Genomic DNA, 16,266 nt, shown 5'->3' with positions numbered 1-16,266 from the left:
AATCTACTGAATATTTAAAGGCCTGGATAGAATGGACGTGGATAGGATGTTTCCAGTAATGGGAGAGTCTAGGACTAGAGGGCACAACCTCAGAAAAGAAGGATGTCCCTTTAGAACAGAGATGAGGAGGAATTTCTTTAGCCAGAGGGTGGTGAATCTGTGGAACTCATTGCCACAGACAGCTGTGGAGGCCAAGTCATTGGGTATAGTTAAAGCGGAGGCTCTTGATTAGTAAGGGTATCAAAGGTTACAGGGAGAAGGCAGGAGAATGGGGTTGAGAGGGAAAAATAAATCAGTCATGATCGAATGGTAGAGAAAACTCAAAGGGCCAAATGGCCTAATTCTGCTTCTATGTCTTATGGTCTTATGGTGTAGTATTCATGCAGTTAAAGAATTAATAATTGTACATGTACAAACTGAGGAAAAGCAGTAACATAGAAGTTCTTCATTTGTTCATAAGATAAATGTGTCCCATTTGAAATTAACTAATGGCACTACCAATATTACATCAATACTACCTTCCCTAGAATATTGGTGCATTATCACTAATGGCACACAGGTAGAAAGCTGGATTTCTTTCATTCATTTCTAAAAAATCTGTCATGAGCTCCACTGGGTTTCATGGACTTGGGGTAATTAAGTGCTCATTTCAAGATCCACTGCAATCTCCAATAATGAGCAAGAACTGACCAGCAGTCTATGAGATAAAATAAGTGGCACTATAGCAGGATCACTGCTGCAATACAGAAAGAGGCAGGAAGCACCACTGCAATAGGTAAAAGGCCATGCAGCCTGGAATAACCCATCTGTGCTGTAGTGCTCTATGACTCTATGACTCTATATGAGATTCAGGGTTTGAACAGGCAAGCAATTTGAAGGAAATAAAGCCTCCGTAGACCTTGTCTCTCATTTCAAGTTATTTTAGGCCTTCTCCAAAGCTAGCCCAAGTCTAACTTCCCAAGTATCAGAAATATCCACTTCACTGCCCTGTCCCCACATCCATTTACACGTGGCAGGTAGAGAAGAAGTCATTCAAGCTGGGTGTTTGAGTTTATAAAATCAATGGTGTGGCAGTATTATTGTCCCATTTTCCACCTCATTTAGGTAGGGTCCATAGATCACAGATCCAACCTTGACAGTGAGAGCATTACAGGCCATATTAGATTTTATACTTAAGGTATAACTTCCATTACCAGCAGAAGCCAAAAAGACTTACAAATGTGGATATTCCAGATGTTTATCTTAAAAAGTCTATTCATTTATCTTTTAAATCCACTTTCATCAATATTTTTCCCCTTCACCCCACACACACCTCCCCACCTAACATTCGCACTCCTTCCACTTCCTACATTCTATGATAAAACAGGACTGGAATGATTTTGGCTGCAGACACTTTATAACTGCTTTCAACAAAACGAACTGTCTAAGTATTTTCTACTTGGCTCTCATCAGAACTGAATAGACTCACTTTTGTGTGGTACTTTTATCTAGCAATCCCACTGACAATGAACAATGCTCTTCCAAAGAAATCAATCAGCTACAAGGACTCAAAATATTTCAGCCTTTTGGTTGGGAGTCAAGAGCTTAGTTTCCTGTGATACTGGCCGGCTTCAGACATTCCATATCTCGAGAAACAGCAAGACTATCAGCTTTACTGCTTGAGCTTTGGGAAATCATTACTTAAGGCAGAAATGCAAAGCAATGCCAGGCTAATAAAATTCTATTGCGAGCAGCTCAAGATAACTATAGAATGTAGCAAGCTAATGTCAATTTAAACAAGCACTCTTCAGAATTATATTTCTGTTTTGACTATATGATTCATGAGTCAAAATATTCCCACAGTTAAAGGCTGCTGGCTCAGAAATTGCCCTCCTGATATTGGTGGGCCATAAGATCAGATTTGACACTGCCGAGGTCTTGTCTGCTCTCTCAGGTAGATATAAAAGATCCCATGGCACTATCTTCAAAGAAAAACAGGGAAGTATCCATGATGTCACAACTATCATGCATGCTTTAATTTATATTTCTATAAACAGATTATCTGGTCATTCTCACATTGATGTTAGCAGTGACTACACCTCAGAAGTACTTCATTGGCTATAAAGCATTTAGGGATGTTCTGAAAGAAATTTGAAAGATGTCACATAAACACAATCCTTTCTTTATGCTACCATTTAAGGCTGATTCCTATGACAATATTTTATTCTTGATCACATTTCAAATCCAAAATTACATGACCATTCACTCTGAAAATATTATTTTTATTTATTTGATTTTAATGAGATCACTTTGTAAAAAGTGGGAAAGTACTGCCACTCTGGAAGACAACCCTCACCACTTTTCCTGTTATCAGATATAAATCACTACTTAAAATGTTTGTTCAAGCCACAAAAAGGACATTATTAAAAATATCTGAGTAATCTTAGAATATTCTGGTTTAGCTGCCAGTAGCATTATTGACATAATTCAGCTTTGGTGCTGCTTCTATTTGCAGCAAATCTACCCTGCCTTCCAATGAAAAGGAAAATGGCTCTGTTTAACTCATATCTTGTAAAAATAATAAGCCTCTGGAAAGATATGATTACAAATCAACGTACCATCATTTTTACAGGTTTATAAGGAAGCAAGTCAGCCTCCTGTGGTTGGTGGCTAATAGTGCAGATGAATGCAATCTTTTTGTGCAACCATTCGCACATAAAAGCATGTTGGTAGAAACTTAGTAATGGATTGCACTGTATGAATAACATTATACTATTTTCACTACTTGTTGCATTTACATGTGACTATATAAAACAATTTAGTTATTGCAGAAGCAGCCAAGTGCCAATCAGAAATTATCTGCATGGATCAGGATCCCATGGTGAGTCATGTTGCCCTAAGAAAACAAGTTCAAAAGTGATGCTAAACACGAGACCTACACCAGTTTGTTCAATGTCATACGTGCATGATTTCTGTACATGCACCCTCTTGCAAGAAGGTACCAGTCACATTTTTCCCATTGACAGAAAGAACTTCATGAGTCCCAAGATTCTGCAGGAACCAGCTAACACTGACTGACATCACGTCTTCACCTCTTTAAAGAGAAGGTCAGCACTAAATCCAAACACTGCAGGAAGTCATTCACTAGCTTAGGAAACATTGAGAAGAATGGTGTCAGCACAAGCAGAGTATCAGACCCTCTGATTCATTGGTGCAGGCCTGGAAACCTCGGCGGAAGAGACAAACATCTGCAGGAGGTTCTGCATGTTCCAGGGGCCTAGAAGACCCCAAGGGCAAGAGAAAACCCACAGCTCGAATGGCTGCCATTGCAATTACATGCTCCAGCATGACTAGGTCTGTAGTGAGGAGCCAAAAATGAAGGGGATACCCTTTGACCCACAAGAGCCATCCATCCAGCTGGCCAGTGCAGTGGCTGAAATATGGCAGGCAAGGTGAGCATCCTCTGGATGAACGTGTCATGTAAGCTTACTGAATAAACAGTGTTGACCATAGGGACTTACTACTAGAGGTCGCATGTCGTCTGTACATTCAAGGAGTGATAACCTTTGCAATTCATGATGAGGTCCCAGTTCATCCCAGGAGCCTGGAGCACCATATGGGTACAGTTAGAGTCATAGAGTAATACAGCATGGAAAAAGGCCAGGTAGGCCAAAATGCCCATCTAAGCTAGTCCCATTTGCCCATGTTTGGCCTATATCCCTCTAAATCTTTCACTATCCATGTACCTGTCCAAATGCCTCTTAAATGTTGTTATTGTATCCACCTCAACCACTTCCTCTAGTAGCTTATTCATATATGAATCATCTCTGCATGAAGGAAGTTGCCCCTCAGGTCTCTTTAATTCTTTCCCCTCTAACCTTAGGCCTTTGCCCTCTAGTTTTTGATTCCCTTTCCTGGGAAAAAGACTGCGTGTATTCACCCTGTCTATGTCCCTGAACCTTCAGAAAGCTTGGATCTGGGAAAATCCATGTGTCTGTGACATCTGCCTCCCTTTAATCAAGAAAAAGGAGATTAATTCCCTCTCTTGAGTAGAGAACATTTGTCATATCCCATTCTTTAGAGCTGTGATATATATTAGCTGCTGCTCCTGCAATAGTAACCTCGCCTCTACTGGAATGGGTGTATGACAGGACCACTGCCGACAAAAGGTATATTGGCCTTTATTGAAAGAGGATTTGAGGTTAAAAAATGTCTTCCTCCACTTACAGAGCCCCAGTCAGGCCACATCTCAAATATTCTGTGCATCTGGGCCTCCCTACCCAAGCATGGATATACCTATAATTGAAGATGCACCAGATTGATTTCTGGGATGATAGGTTTGTCATATGAGAGATTTTAGCAAACTGGGCCTATACCTTCAAGTTCAGAAGAGATGATCCCATTAAAATATACACGATTCTTGCAGGACTTGATAGAGTAGATTAAGGAACATTGATTCCCGTCTGCGGTATCCAGAACCAGGGATCACAGACTCAAAATGAGGGGCTTGTACAGAGAAAATTTTTCTTCACCAAGAGGGTGGCGAACCTTATAATTCTTTCTCAAGGGGCCAGTGGAGACTTGGTGGGTTGAGTATATTCAAAACAGGAATCAGAGTTTTAGATATAAGGGAATCAAGGGATAAGGGATTAATACAGAAAAGTTGAGATAAAAGATCAGCCATGATGGGGCCATGATGTCGGCACAACATTATGGGCCGAAGGGCCTGTTCTGTGCTTTACTGTCCTATGTAAAAAAGACGACAGATCTCTGTCACCGCTGCCTTAGCATGACTCTCAGGAGACTCTTAAGGGATAGGAGCTTCTAGTCAAAGCCTTTTGCTCCTCCTCCTTCAGCTTCAAGCAAGTCATTCTTGCTTTTTGGCCCCTCTCCTCTTACTCCTAATAATGCTGGAGACCCAGCATAATCATCTCTGAAACACCTTTAACAAGCAGCAAAAAGAAGCAACATTAAGCCCAGTGCTCACTCAGACTCTGCACAGAACTTCTGGTCTGCAGAAGAAGCAATGAATTACTCTGCCACCAACTTGCATATGACTGATGATCCCTTTCTATAGTGCAGGCGCAGGGCCTACACCTGCTGCTAAGACTTTCTTTCCTGTGCATCCTCTGCACTAAGCGTTAATTCAGTGTTGATTCAGTTTCACAGGCAAATGCCATTGGAGCATTGTATGTGAATTGATGTCAATTGTGCTCCATTCCCAGGTGCACCATGTGCGTGAAGGCTGCTAACTGAAGTTTGCATTGTGCGCTATGAGCAATATAATTCTAAAATGCCTTTCACAATTGATCATATCAATCATAGAGAAATTAAATAACATGCACCACACAACAGAATTTTTCAGCTATAAATATTTGCTTTTTTACTGGGTGTTGATGGGGAGGGGGAGTTGGCAGGGAAACACAGGAAAGTAGTAAATATATTTTCTTGAATAATGTGACAGGCAGACAGGAACCAGGAAGAGGGAGGTATCAGATGAACATTTCAGGTCATTGTCCTGCAGAATTTTTTGCTAAATATCACTGACCTGAAACGCTGACAGACTAGCTGAGTATTTCCAGCAGTCTCTGTTCTTATTTCAGCTTGCTAGCATTGATTTTTAATCTCCTATTTTGATTGCTTGTAAGAATTGCCAACTATTCTCCAGGGCAGAGGAAGGGCAGGGAACCTGCTCTGAGCCATCTGAAAATGATTTGAGTTCAAATTGCGAGACTACAAAACCAATCACTCTGACTATCCGGTGTATTTTCCTGTTGTGAAATGTGTGTGCCATGTTCTCTCTTTGATGTGTTCTGGAACTTGCGAAATGAGAAACTGAAGCCATTGATCTAATTCAATACTAGAACAAGCCTGAAGGGCCTAATGGTCTAGTCCTGCCCCTGTACTTAAGCAAGTCTCTACCTTTCATTTTCTGATATTGTATCCTGTGGCTTAAATGCACTGTGATGTGTCACCACTCTGCCACTGTGCCATCTTTGATTTTTTTTAAAGTATAAAGAGATTGATGGCATTGTGCCATCTGGCATTCAAACAATGATTAGATTATATTCTCAGCACCACATCAGGAGATTTTCCAATCTCCAAAATAAACATGGCGCTGATGTACTTGGTTCTGGCATGACAGAAAGAGAGGATTTAATGCAGACTATTAAGCAGTAGCCTTAAGGAAATAAACAAATCCCATCATCCCTATCCACAGTCAATTTGCTTTCTACCAAAACAAGATGAACAGCCCACAACAAAATTTTAGATAATCAAAACAAACCTTTAATGGTTTTTTGAAAGCTTTTTACTGCAAATAAATCACTGGCAATAAAAGTTGCCAAAATTGCACAGTCTAACAAATGAAACTTCCTGTAGAATAATGTGAGAGATTCCATAAACAATTGACACTAAACATTTCCTCCTAAACAGAACAGCTCCCTGTACAATTGTGAATATATATGAAACATTCCCTACCTACATTGCGACGTCCCAGGATTTCCTATTTGCACCAGAAAATTCAACATGAACACAATATGATGCTAATTTCAGGCAAGGAAGATTGGTGGAATTAAGGTGTTTCTATACTACACCTCACCCTTTTGTCCCAGTTCAGCATAACACTCACTGCAGCCTTCAGCTACTTAATAACATAGTCCATTCCGAGGACAACACATACACATTTCTCTGAATATACACTAATTCGGAAGGGGCAGTAAATAATGCCTTGACATTTTCAGCACAATAGGACATAAAGTGCTAGCTCTGGTATTTCAGCAGTTTTTAAAATCTTTTTTCACTGCAAATTAAGAATACTTACTGCATTTTTGAATGCTTCTTTATGGAAATAGAAAATTTTGTAGTAAGAACTAAAGCATACCATGGCACATCATATATGATTGTTTGATAGCTTCCAACCTTAAATTTCATAAGGGAGTTGAAGAAAGAATATTGCATCAGTTGACATGTTCTTCCAGCCCTAATGGTTTACTCTGGTTTACATTGGCTTGAGGTATGCTTTTATGTTCCATGATGGTAAGATCTTGAAGAAATTGCAAAAAAATGACTTGGCACCATAACCCACATAAATTATGGTATGGTAATGTTTTAGGATAATCCAGGGAGCTCAGCCTCATAGAGGCTTAAATTAAGAACAATATATGGCCCCATTCTTGTGCTCCTATTATCTCCATACTCTAGAATGAGTCCTCCTGGTACAAGGTGATGTATTTTGTGTATTCATTTGAACTACAGAAGCATTTTGAGCCACCTTTGAGTTTTAGAGATTACGACAGCCAATAAGGTAGTGGGTATATATAGAGCATTGCAAGATGCCAGGCAGATTATTCCTTTAATTGGGCATATTGTTTATTTATGGTTGGCTCCTATCAGGACTTCTTCTATCAAGATGGAGTCCACCAAGTGAGAACAAGTAGTGTGAAGGGCTGAAAATGGGGCAAAACTTTGGGAATGAAACTTCTTCAGAAGTTCTTGATCAAGACCAAAATCTTCATTAGCTACCAGAAAGAGAGAAGAGAAACTTTCCCTATAATATCAAAAACTATGCTTTTCACAGGTTGTTCCTGGAATTTAGCTTCATCCTCCCCAAGACTTCCCAAGGACAAGCAAAAGTTAGGTAGGCAGGACCAACTCCATAAGGAACTTAAGTTCTCCCTTCTGGCTGTTCATTTACATATGGTGGGCACAGAAGAAACAACATGCAGTGAAATGCAGATTGGAGCAGTGAGGGTCGGTTTTGTGCCACTCTTTGATCTTTTGGATGGCAATCGCAGGGGAGAAATTCCTTTCCCTGCCCCCAAGCTTTAGAATGTGCTGCAGAAGTATGCAGTGGAGTTGTGGAGTTGAGTCTGCAGTGAATATTATTGGACCCACCTAAACAATAATCATTTACTAACTTAGTACAGGAACAGTGAAATGGTAGAAGTCATTCAATCCCTTAAATTCATTTTCCTGACCTTGCCCAGTATCCTTAATGACAAAAATCTATTGATCTCATTCCTAACAGTTTCAATTAATACCAGACCTATAGAATATTTTCCCTGGAAGAAAAGTGCCCGAGTCAGTTCTGTATAGCTTCTAAATTTGAGATCACACGTCCTTGCTCTAGGTTCTATAAGCAGAGGAAATAGATATATTTTGAAATACCTTAATTAAATCTCACCTTATTCTTCAATGCTCAAGGAAATAGAAGTTTATATGTACAAGCTGTCAGCACAATTTAACCCGTTAAACACTAATAATTTCTGGTGAATTTGTATTCCATCAAGTTTAATGTATCCTTGTTGCTATGCAGGGCACACAGGACAGAAACAGTACTCCAGATGAGATCTGACCATAGCACTGTAGAACAGAAACATAAATACCTTTTTTTTGCACCAAAACAAGAATTCCATTGCATAGTGTATTTGCATTAAAGGAGAGGCTGGCCAAGTATGTGACATAGAAGGGAATAGTGGGTTACACCGGTGGATTTATCTGAGGAAGGATGGGAGAGGCTCAAGTGAAGCATGGGCTGATTGGACTGAATGGTCTATTTCTGTCCCATATGTTCTATCCAATCCTAAATAATTTAAGCCTTTTGATGCTTTTTCTACGTAATTTTCTCACTTGTGCTGACAAAAGCTGCCCTTTGCAAATTCTAGCTTCCCACACGCTTCCTGACATTAAATGATCTAAGTCTCTATGTAACTTAATTCCTCCTATCTGTGCTACTCAGTATCTCATCTTAAAGTCATTTAACTAGGATATATAACCCTGTCTATTCATTCATCTAAGTTATGGATAAATATGGCAAAATTAATGCCCCAGTTTGGCCCATGGCTATATCTCTGGACTCATCCTGCTAATCAGTGCCTGTCCTTATCCATGGTTAATGTCTCTTTTGTTCTTTTCCTTTTTGCTAATAAAATCTTAACAAATACCTACTTTTCCACTCAAATGAGCTTTGGAAGACACAGATGGATACTTCTGCAGTTGATTTGCAGATTCAACTGCACTATTTGAAGCAACAGTCTCCATTGAGAACTGTTGCTTTAAGAAGTCCTGCTCAAGCAAGAAATCACGCAGGCATGTTGGCACATTATGTGCATCTCTTGAAATTACATACAAGTACTGAAGATCCAGAATCAGAAGACTTACACATATAGAGTCATGGAGATGTAGTGTCATAGCAAAAGGCCCTTAGGCCCACCTTGTTTGTGCCAGCTATCAGTTCCTTCTCTACATTAATCTCCCTTCCAGCAATCAGCCTGTAACTTTCTAAGCTGTAGCACTTCAAGTTCTCATCTTAATCTTTTCTCAGTAAGAACACCTGCCCACACATCCCCCTCAGGTTCCAGCTTTCAAACACCCTCCTGGTGAAAAAAAATCTTTCTCAAATCCTCTCTAAGTATCCTGTCCCTTACCTTAAACCTATGTCCTCTGGTCATAAATGCCTCTGCTCAGGGAAAAAAAAGTTTTTATGTATCCTATCTATGCTTCTAATAATTTTGTATACCTTAATCAGATCTTCTCTCAACCTATCCACTCTCTCCTCACAGCTGAAACACTCTATCCCAGGCAACATCCTGGCAAACCTCCTCTGCACCCTCTCCAGTGCAATCATGTCCTTCTAACAGTGTGGTGAACAGAACTGCACACAATTCTCCAGCTGTGACCTCGCTAACTAATGTCTCATTTCTGTCTGTTTCCTTCTACCTTGTCTCCTTGCACTAGGTACAATAGAAAAGTCTGCCTGTGTTCCCAGCAGAAACTGGTGCAATGTCTAACCCAAACTCAACAGCCCAGAACATAATGACTTAGACCCATACACTTATAATTTAAGTAACATCCAATAACTCAAAAGAGAACGTTGAATACTGGCTCAGTTCTGGAGCTACTCCTTTATGATGATTAAATATGAGAAACCTTATTTCACTGCATGTGATTCCAGGATTTTCAAGAACATTTTGCAATCACATCAAAAAATTCAGATCCTTTTCCATCAGAAAGAAAAAATGTTTTCCTATGGCATTAAAAAAATTGGTTACTCTGAGAATGCAGTGGGACAGATACTTATTGTAACTATGCTTCTGGTTTACCAAATACAGCCTTGACTTTTCTTGTAGTGAAAAACAGAGAAAATGGATTTTTTATTGATGGAGTTAAACATCTGTGCACTTAACTACAGAATCTGGGTACACAGCCTCCATCTCCCCCAAGATATTTGAGTTTTTGACCTTTTATTGGTAAACGTTTCAACATTTTGAAGTGCACCATAGTCAGTCTTTGAAAGCTTTTGAATATTAGATTTATCTACTGTTGCAAGTTAAGACTGGCTCTTCATTTCTGTGTACAATACAGCAAAATGCAGAGTGAATTTAATAGCCAAATCCTGGTTTACTCCAAAATAACAGAAGCTTGTGAAATGCTGGAAATGGTGAAACTCTGGTCTCACAACACAGGGCTCACTAGTTGAAAGGAGATCAAGTGAACACTAATTCCACTCACTCGTCACTCGTCACTCGTCACTGAACCATCTTGGGATCCATGCATTCTTTTAACCTCTACATGTGCACATACTCTTCTGGTGTCTTTAGGATATTTAGACACTTTAGGATATTCTAAGGTGATTTATCGAAAGGTCCCATAAACTGAAAAGACTGGCTTTGCTACTCCCTGACAGAGTTTATCTCTAATGAAGGATCTGCAAAGGTAATAAATACACACCTGATTCACTAGTGTACTTCAGGAAAGAAAATCTGCCCTCTTTATTCTGTCTGAACTATTTATGACTTCCAACATGCAACAATACAGTTGACTCTTCAATGTCCTTTGAAATAACTTAGCAAGACAAGCAGTTAAGAGGCAATCTATGGGCAATAAATGCCAACTTCACCAGTGATGCTTGCACGCTATGAACAAATAAATAATTAAAATAAACTTTACCCATTTGTAACACTTACTTGACTCCTGGAGATGAAGAAACAGAGTGGATTCATTAGAACTAATGAACAATTACCGAATATTTACATTAACACCAATTAAAATAAATGTTAAATGTAATAATATATTTAAATCAAAGGTTACCTGATAAAGTTCTATTCGTTGTTCCTCTACTTTTGCCTTTGGATTCTGTAAACGAAACACTCTGAACTCTGCCTTCACCAGGTTGGAAACATTTTTCTCCATTGAGCTGACGTCAAAAGGCACACGTCTGAAGTATCGGTTGTATTGTGGGGACGAGATGACATCTACGTGGAAGCATATGGAGCAATATCAACAAAGATCAGCAAACATCACTGTAGGTTCAGCTGAAGCAAATATGCAAAGTATTAATTTCAGTCAGTAATCCTAGATGTCCCTATGTAAACAGATAATAATAAACGAACCCCATTCCCAATTTTCATAAGAAATGTGTTTGATTCTAAATTATTAAATTATTCTAAGGCTGGTATTATTTAATAACAACCTGCTTCAAAAGGTAAAATGACAGCAGGTTTTAATGTTGGGGATCAGAAAGATGACAAAATGTTGTTATTCCAATATTTATAACTCTGGAATGCTGGCACACTAGGCTTAAAATTGCTTATAATTTGCCTTAGAATTTCTAGTCAGCATCCATACTTTGGCCTCTGTGCTCCACATGACATTTCAATTTTGAAGATAACATTCTAGTTGTTGTATGGGATATTCATAAAATATCTGAACTAATGTAGTTGTGACATTAATAGTTCAGCTTAGTTGAATCACCGCAACAGACATGCACTGAATTTATTCACATTCTCCAAGATATCAGGCATTAATATGAGCTATTTCAAAAAGTACTGAATAACAAATAATATGATTGTTGTGAATTAGCAAATTGTAATTTGATCTCAGAGGTTCAGCCAAATTCCCTGAATAATGTGAGCTGTCACTGTGCTACTCATGATGATACCTGGATATTTCAATCAAAGAACTGGCATTATTTATCCTCAAACAAGCTTCATCTTATTCATATATGTTCTCTTTTTTCCTGAGAGTGTGTCTTCATTGGATTAATTCTTTGTTTTCTTCTTGCAATTTTTATTGTTTAACTTCCTTTAAGAAAAGTGAATATACCAATTAAGGACTTCAGTGTCAGGACGAGGAAATACATCCCTCTGGTTTAGATGTAAAGATGTCCACTGTTGAAAACATGTACTCATTTGTAATGATTGCTGTCTTGCTCTAATAATTTAAATATCGAAAAACCCTGGCAAATACTTGTTAACATTATTTAAAATGATTTACTCTTTGTGGTTTGAATAATGCAACAAACTTTACCTCTAGAATTCAAAGGTTGTCTCTACTGAGACAGTCTTAGTAAAGATAGTACAATCATTTTGGACCAGGAGAGTCCTGAATCACCCAATGGCAAATGTGTCTGTTTGTGTGTCAGCATCAGGCTTGGCTATGGTACCTCTGTTGATTAATTCTTTATGTCAAATATAACATAGCATTAACAATTATTTGGATACAATATAGAAAGATGAGTGGAATTCATTAAACTATATTCAATAGGGGCCAATACCATAAAATAAGAAAGTAGGAGATTAGGATCCCCTGGGTCCAGAAGTGGTTGGGATGAAATTAGGCTCAGCTGCCATTGCACTAAATAAACTTATGCAGCCTCAAGTTACTTTCAAATGAACAAAATATTTTCCTTACTTCAGTACTGGGTTAACAACTTCATTGAGAACCAGCAAAGATAAAGCTCACAGTAAATTGTCACATTGTTGCAGTGGAAGGTGTCATTCTGAGGTGAACATTAAAACAAGGAAATGGTAGTTTGGCCGTTACAAGATCACACTACTGCAGGGGTGGAAGACTGTTTGGCCTATTTTAATTCACCCACTTCGAGCAACCTTACTCTCTCCTGATACCTGCTTCTAGATTTTTCTGAACTGATTCCAAGATTTTTGCTCCTCTACTCTTCCAGAAGCCAATATCCAAAGCATTAGATTTTACTAGATTGATCCTGTGTCGCTGTACACTACTCCCATTGTTTAATGTTCAACAGTATTCCAGAATAATTCTGTTTCTCTCTCCACAGATGCTGCCTGCCCTGCTGAGTACCTCCAGTATTTTCAAATTTTATTTCAGTTTGCTTTTTCAAATTTTTTACTCAACTTTGGTTAAGCATTGAACGTACTTAAGCTCTGAGCTTCAATGTTGCAGCTGCTTGCTTTAAATTTCATCTTGTCACTCACATATTTTGTCCATTCACATATTTTCTTTAACTCATTCTGTTGTTTCAGGTGTATATCAATGATTTATTTGCCCTTCTCAATATGGTATTTTATTAAAACGTGAGCATTTTTGTATTTGATGTATGTTAAAAATACTGAGCCCAGGGATGTTCCAGTCAATGCTTCTCCAATGATCCCAACATCGCCCTTCTCACCGATACATACTCATTTCTATCATTCATCCAATTTCACTTATGTGTCCATGTTTTGTCCTGAATATCCACAGCCTTACATTTAATTATGTGGGAATTCATCAAGCAAAGCAGGCAGGCATAAGAGATTCTTTGGCACCATTCTGAAATAGTACAGGAAGTTTTTCTCTCTGGACTGGCAAATCCTCACTCAACATCACTAAAGCAAATTAACTGGTCGCTAACATATTACTGTTTATGGGAGCTTACTGTGTGCAAATAAACTGCTGTGATTCCTCCATTGTGGTAGTGATTATAATCTAAAAGTAAAAGACCTGAAGTCTTTAGCACAAATGGTCTGGGTTCTCACTTCTAAAAGAAGACAAAGGGATAAAAATTTATCTTCTGTCATTTACATGTCACATTCCTATAGAGTGGCAACTGTGCACTCAGCTCCACTTCTGAAATTTATTTCTACTGAAGTCAACAAGAATCAGCTGCTATGTTGTGAGTTTAGTGCTGCACATGAAATTTTACACTCAGGAGTTTGGTCAGGCCAGGTCTTGCCTGAATAAAGCTGTGTTCACTGTTGATTACCAGATTAATTTTGGGAAGTTAATCCTCAAAATTACTCCTGACATTCAGTTCCATTCTTTCACACAAGTTGCAGTGACTATTGTATGATCATTATTTGCACTTATTTCATTCTTTTTGAACATGGCCATACTTTAAATTGTCAGTTACGCTGAACAGTCCAAAAACTCTCTCATCAGTACCTCGGAGATCTCTTTATGTCACACTCTTTTTCTGAGTGCCCTAGAATAAATGTCAGGCAAGCCTGGATATATTTATTTCATTTATTTGTGCATGTCCGGAATTGTGCTTCTGTTTTTGTTCAAATCTTTATTTGTGAATACATGATGGAAGTAGTAATTATACTTTGAATTTTCATTCCATGTTTATGCCATTGAATATAAATTTAATTTAGATTTCTTAGTATGGTTACCAATTACAAACTGATTTGGGTACTTTGGAGAGAGTTTCTTGTACAGGTGGCCAGATGTTATAACGACTGTGCCAGCTACAATGTAACGGTTAGAGAGGAAGAAGTGACCTAGAAACCAAGGCATGTTGAGAGATCATTCTTTTTGCTCAGTGGAACAAACCTAACCAGATATCTGTGCATCATTCTGTATATCTGAATCCTTTAGCATCTCCTCTTTATGCATATGCAGTGATGTGCTACTTTCTACAGGAAAATAGGGAATGATACATGATTTTTATCAAAATCTATATCAATCTGATATCAAAATCTAAAAAGGAGATGGACAACATTGTACCTGACTTGGTAGAAGGTGAAACATTGCCAGGGAAGAGAAGGAAAATGGTTCCCTCTCCTGTAGTGATGTCACAAAATCCATCCATCCAAAATGTGAAAGAACTGATCTGTACATTTCAAACCTTGAATATTTTAGTTAGACTTAAAGGAAAATATGAAACCACAGTAATACTGTTTACCGCAGCCTCTGAGTGAAGTCCCATACAAGTTGGCACAGTCCAGCAGCACACCGTCCAAGTAAGCCCAAGGGATAATACACAGCAACACAAAATAATAAATTACTGCTGTTTTGTATGAGTCTACAGTCCTGGTGGGGGAGCTGAGAACAAGGGGGCATAACCTTAAAATTAAAGCTGAGCTATTCAGAGGTGAAGTCAAGAAGCACATCCTCACATAGTAAAAGTATGGAACTCTGGTCAGTTGAGATTGATAAATACATGTTAGGCAGGATTATTAAAGGATATGGGATCCAGTGAGGTAATGAGTCTAAAACACAGTGCAGCCATGATCTAATTGAAAAGCAGGACAAGCTTGAGGGGCCGAATGCCCTAGTCCTCTTCCAAATGTCCTAGTTGTAATCTGCACAGGCAAGCCAAGGCTGTCATGAGTCATTGTTTGAACTGATAGAATAAAGCTCCTTGACATTGTTGTCAATGCTATTTGGTAACCCAACAATGTGGCCACCATCAACAGCAATCCTTCAAATGTGGGCTTTGAAATGTTTCCACACAAATCTTGGCAATGACATTCTGGATTATTTTCCACAATCTACAAAGTCCAGATGCCCTCAAAATAAGTTGGTCGATATAAAGAGCTGTAAGTGGCCAGCACGTTTATCCGACCCACATGAAATACGTTTTTGAATATAGAGGTCACCATGACAACAACTTTGGCTAACATATTTTAGTTTCTTTGCACAAAATTGCATGTTAAATTAATTTTTCTTTCCACTTCATTGGAACTCATGTTTAACTGTTTCAGAACTGAACTTTAATTTTCCCTAGAAAATTAGTTTTATTTTACTTAAAATTACAATGTATCATTGAAAATTGAGTAGGTGATGGTCTGGGTAATGTTGTCACTGAAGAAACAATGGTACTTACTGCTAACATTGAAGAAACATTTTACAGAGCAAGAAATAAAGATTATTTCTAAAATTAAGATGCAAGTTAAAATATCTTATATAAACTGCAAATAAATAAATGTCATTATTTTAGAATATTTAACATTTCATCTGCAGTATTAAAATTATATATTAGATCAGGATCAGAGAATTTTCTAAACAGTAATTATGGTTTAATATGCCATTAAAAACTCACTTAACCCTGATACAATGTTAACAAAAATCCATCCTTTTTGTCAACTCATTGATATCCTTTGACAGTGGTGTAGAAGGCTACAAAATATTGAAGCCTATGGAGAAGTGGTGAGTAACAGCCAGCAATATTGATATCTCTGCTTTAAACAGCAAATTAAAGTTACTGTCAGTTTCACAGAGTAATCATGGTGAACACTGCAAGATTATTTCAACTGGACAATCCTT

General features: G+C 38.3%; 1 protein-coding gene across 2 annotated transcripts in view; it reads right to left on the bottom strand.

The window, feature by feature from the left end:
• Positions 1-16,266, bottom strand: part of tgfb2 (transforming growth factor, beta 2) — a 69,207-nt gene that overhangs the window by 41,521 nt on the left and 11,420 nt on the right. For both annotated transcript variants that reach the window (XM_052012317.1, XM_052012318.1), the window contains exon 2: positions 11,071-11,234. In XM_052012317.1, the coding sequence (XP_051868277.1) occupies positions 11,071-11,234 (164 nt within the window). The remainder of the gene's footprint in view (positions 1-11,070; positions 11,235-16,266) is intronic.

The sequence above is a fragment of the Pristis pectinata genome, chromosome 3 (assembly GCF_009764475.1).
Source record: "Pristis pectinata isolate sPriPec2 chromosome 3, sPriPec2.1.pri, whole genome shotgun sequence".
Classification (NCBI taxonomy): Eukaryota; Metazoa; Chordata; class Chondrichthyes; order Rhinopristiformes; family Pristidae; genus Pristis; species Pristis pectinata.
Note: the sequence above shows the minus strand (reverse complement) of the source record. Positions and strands in the feature narration are given on the sequence as shown.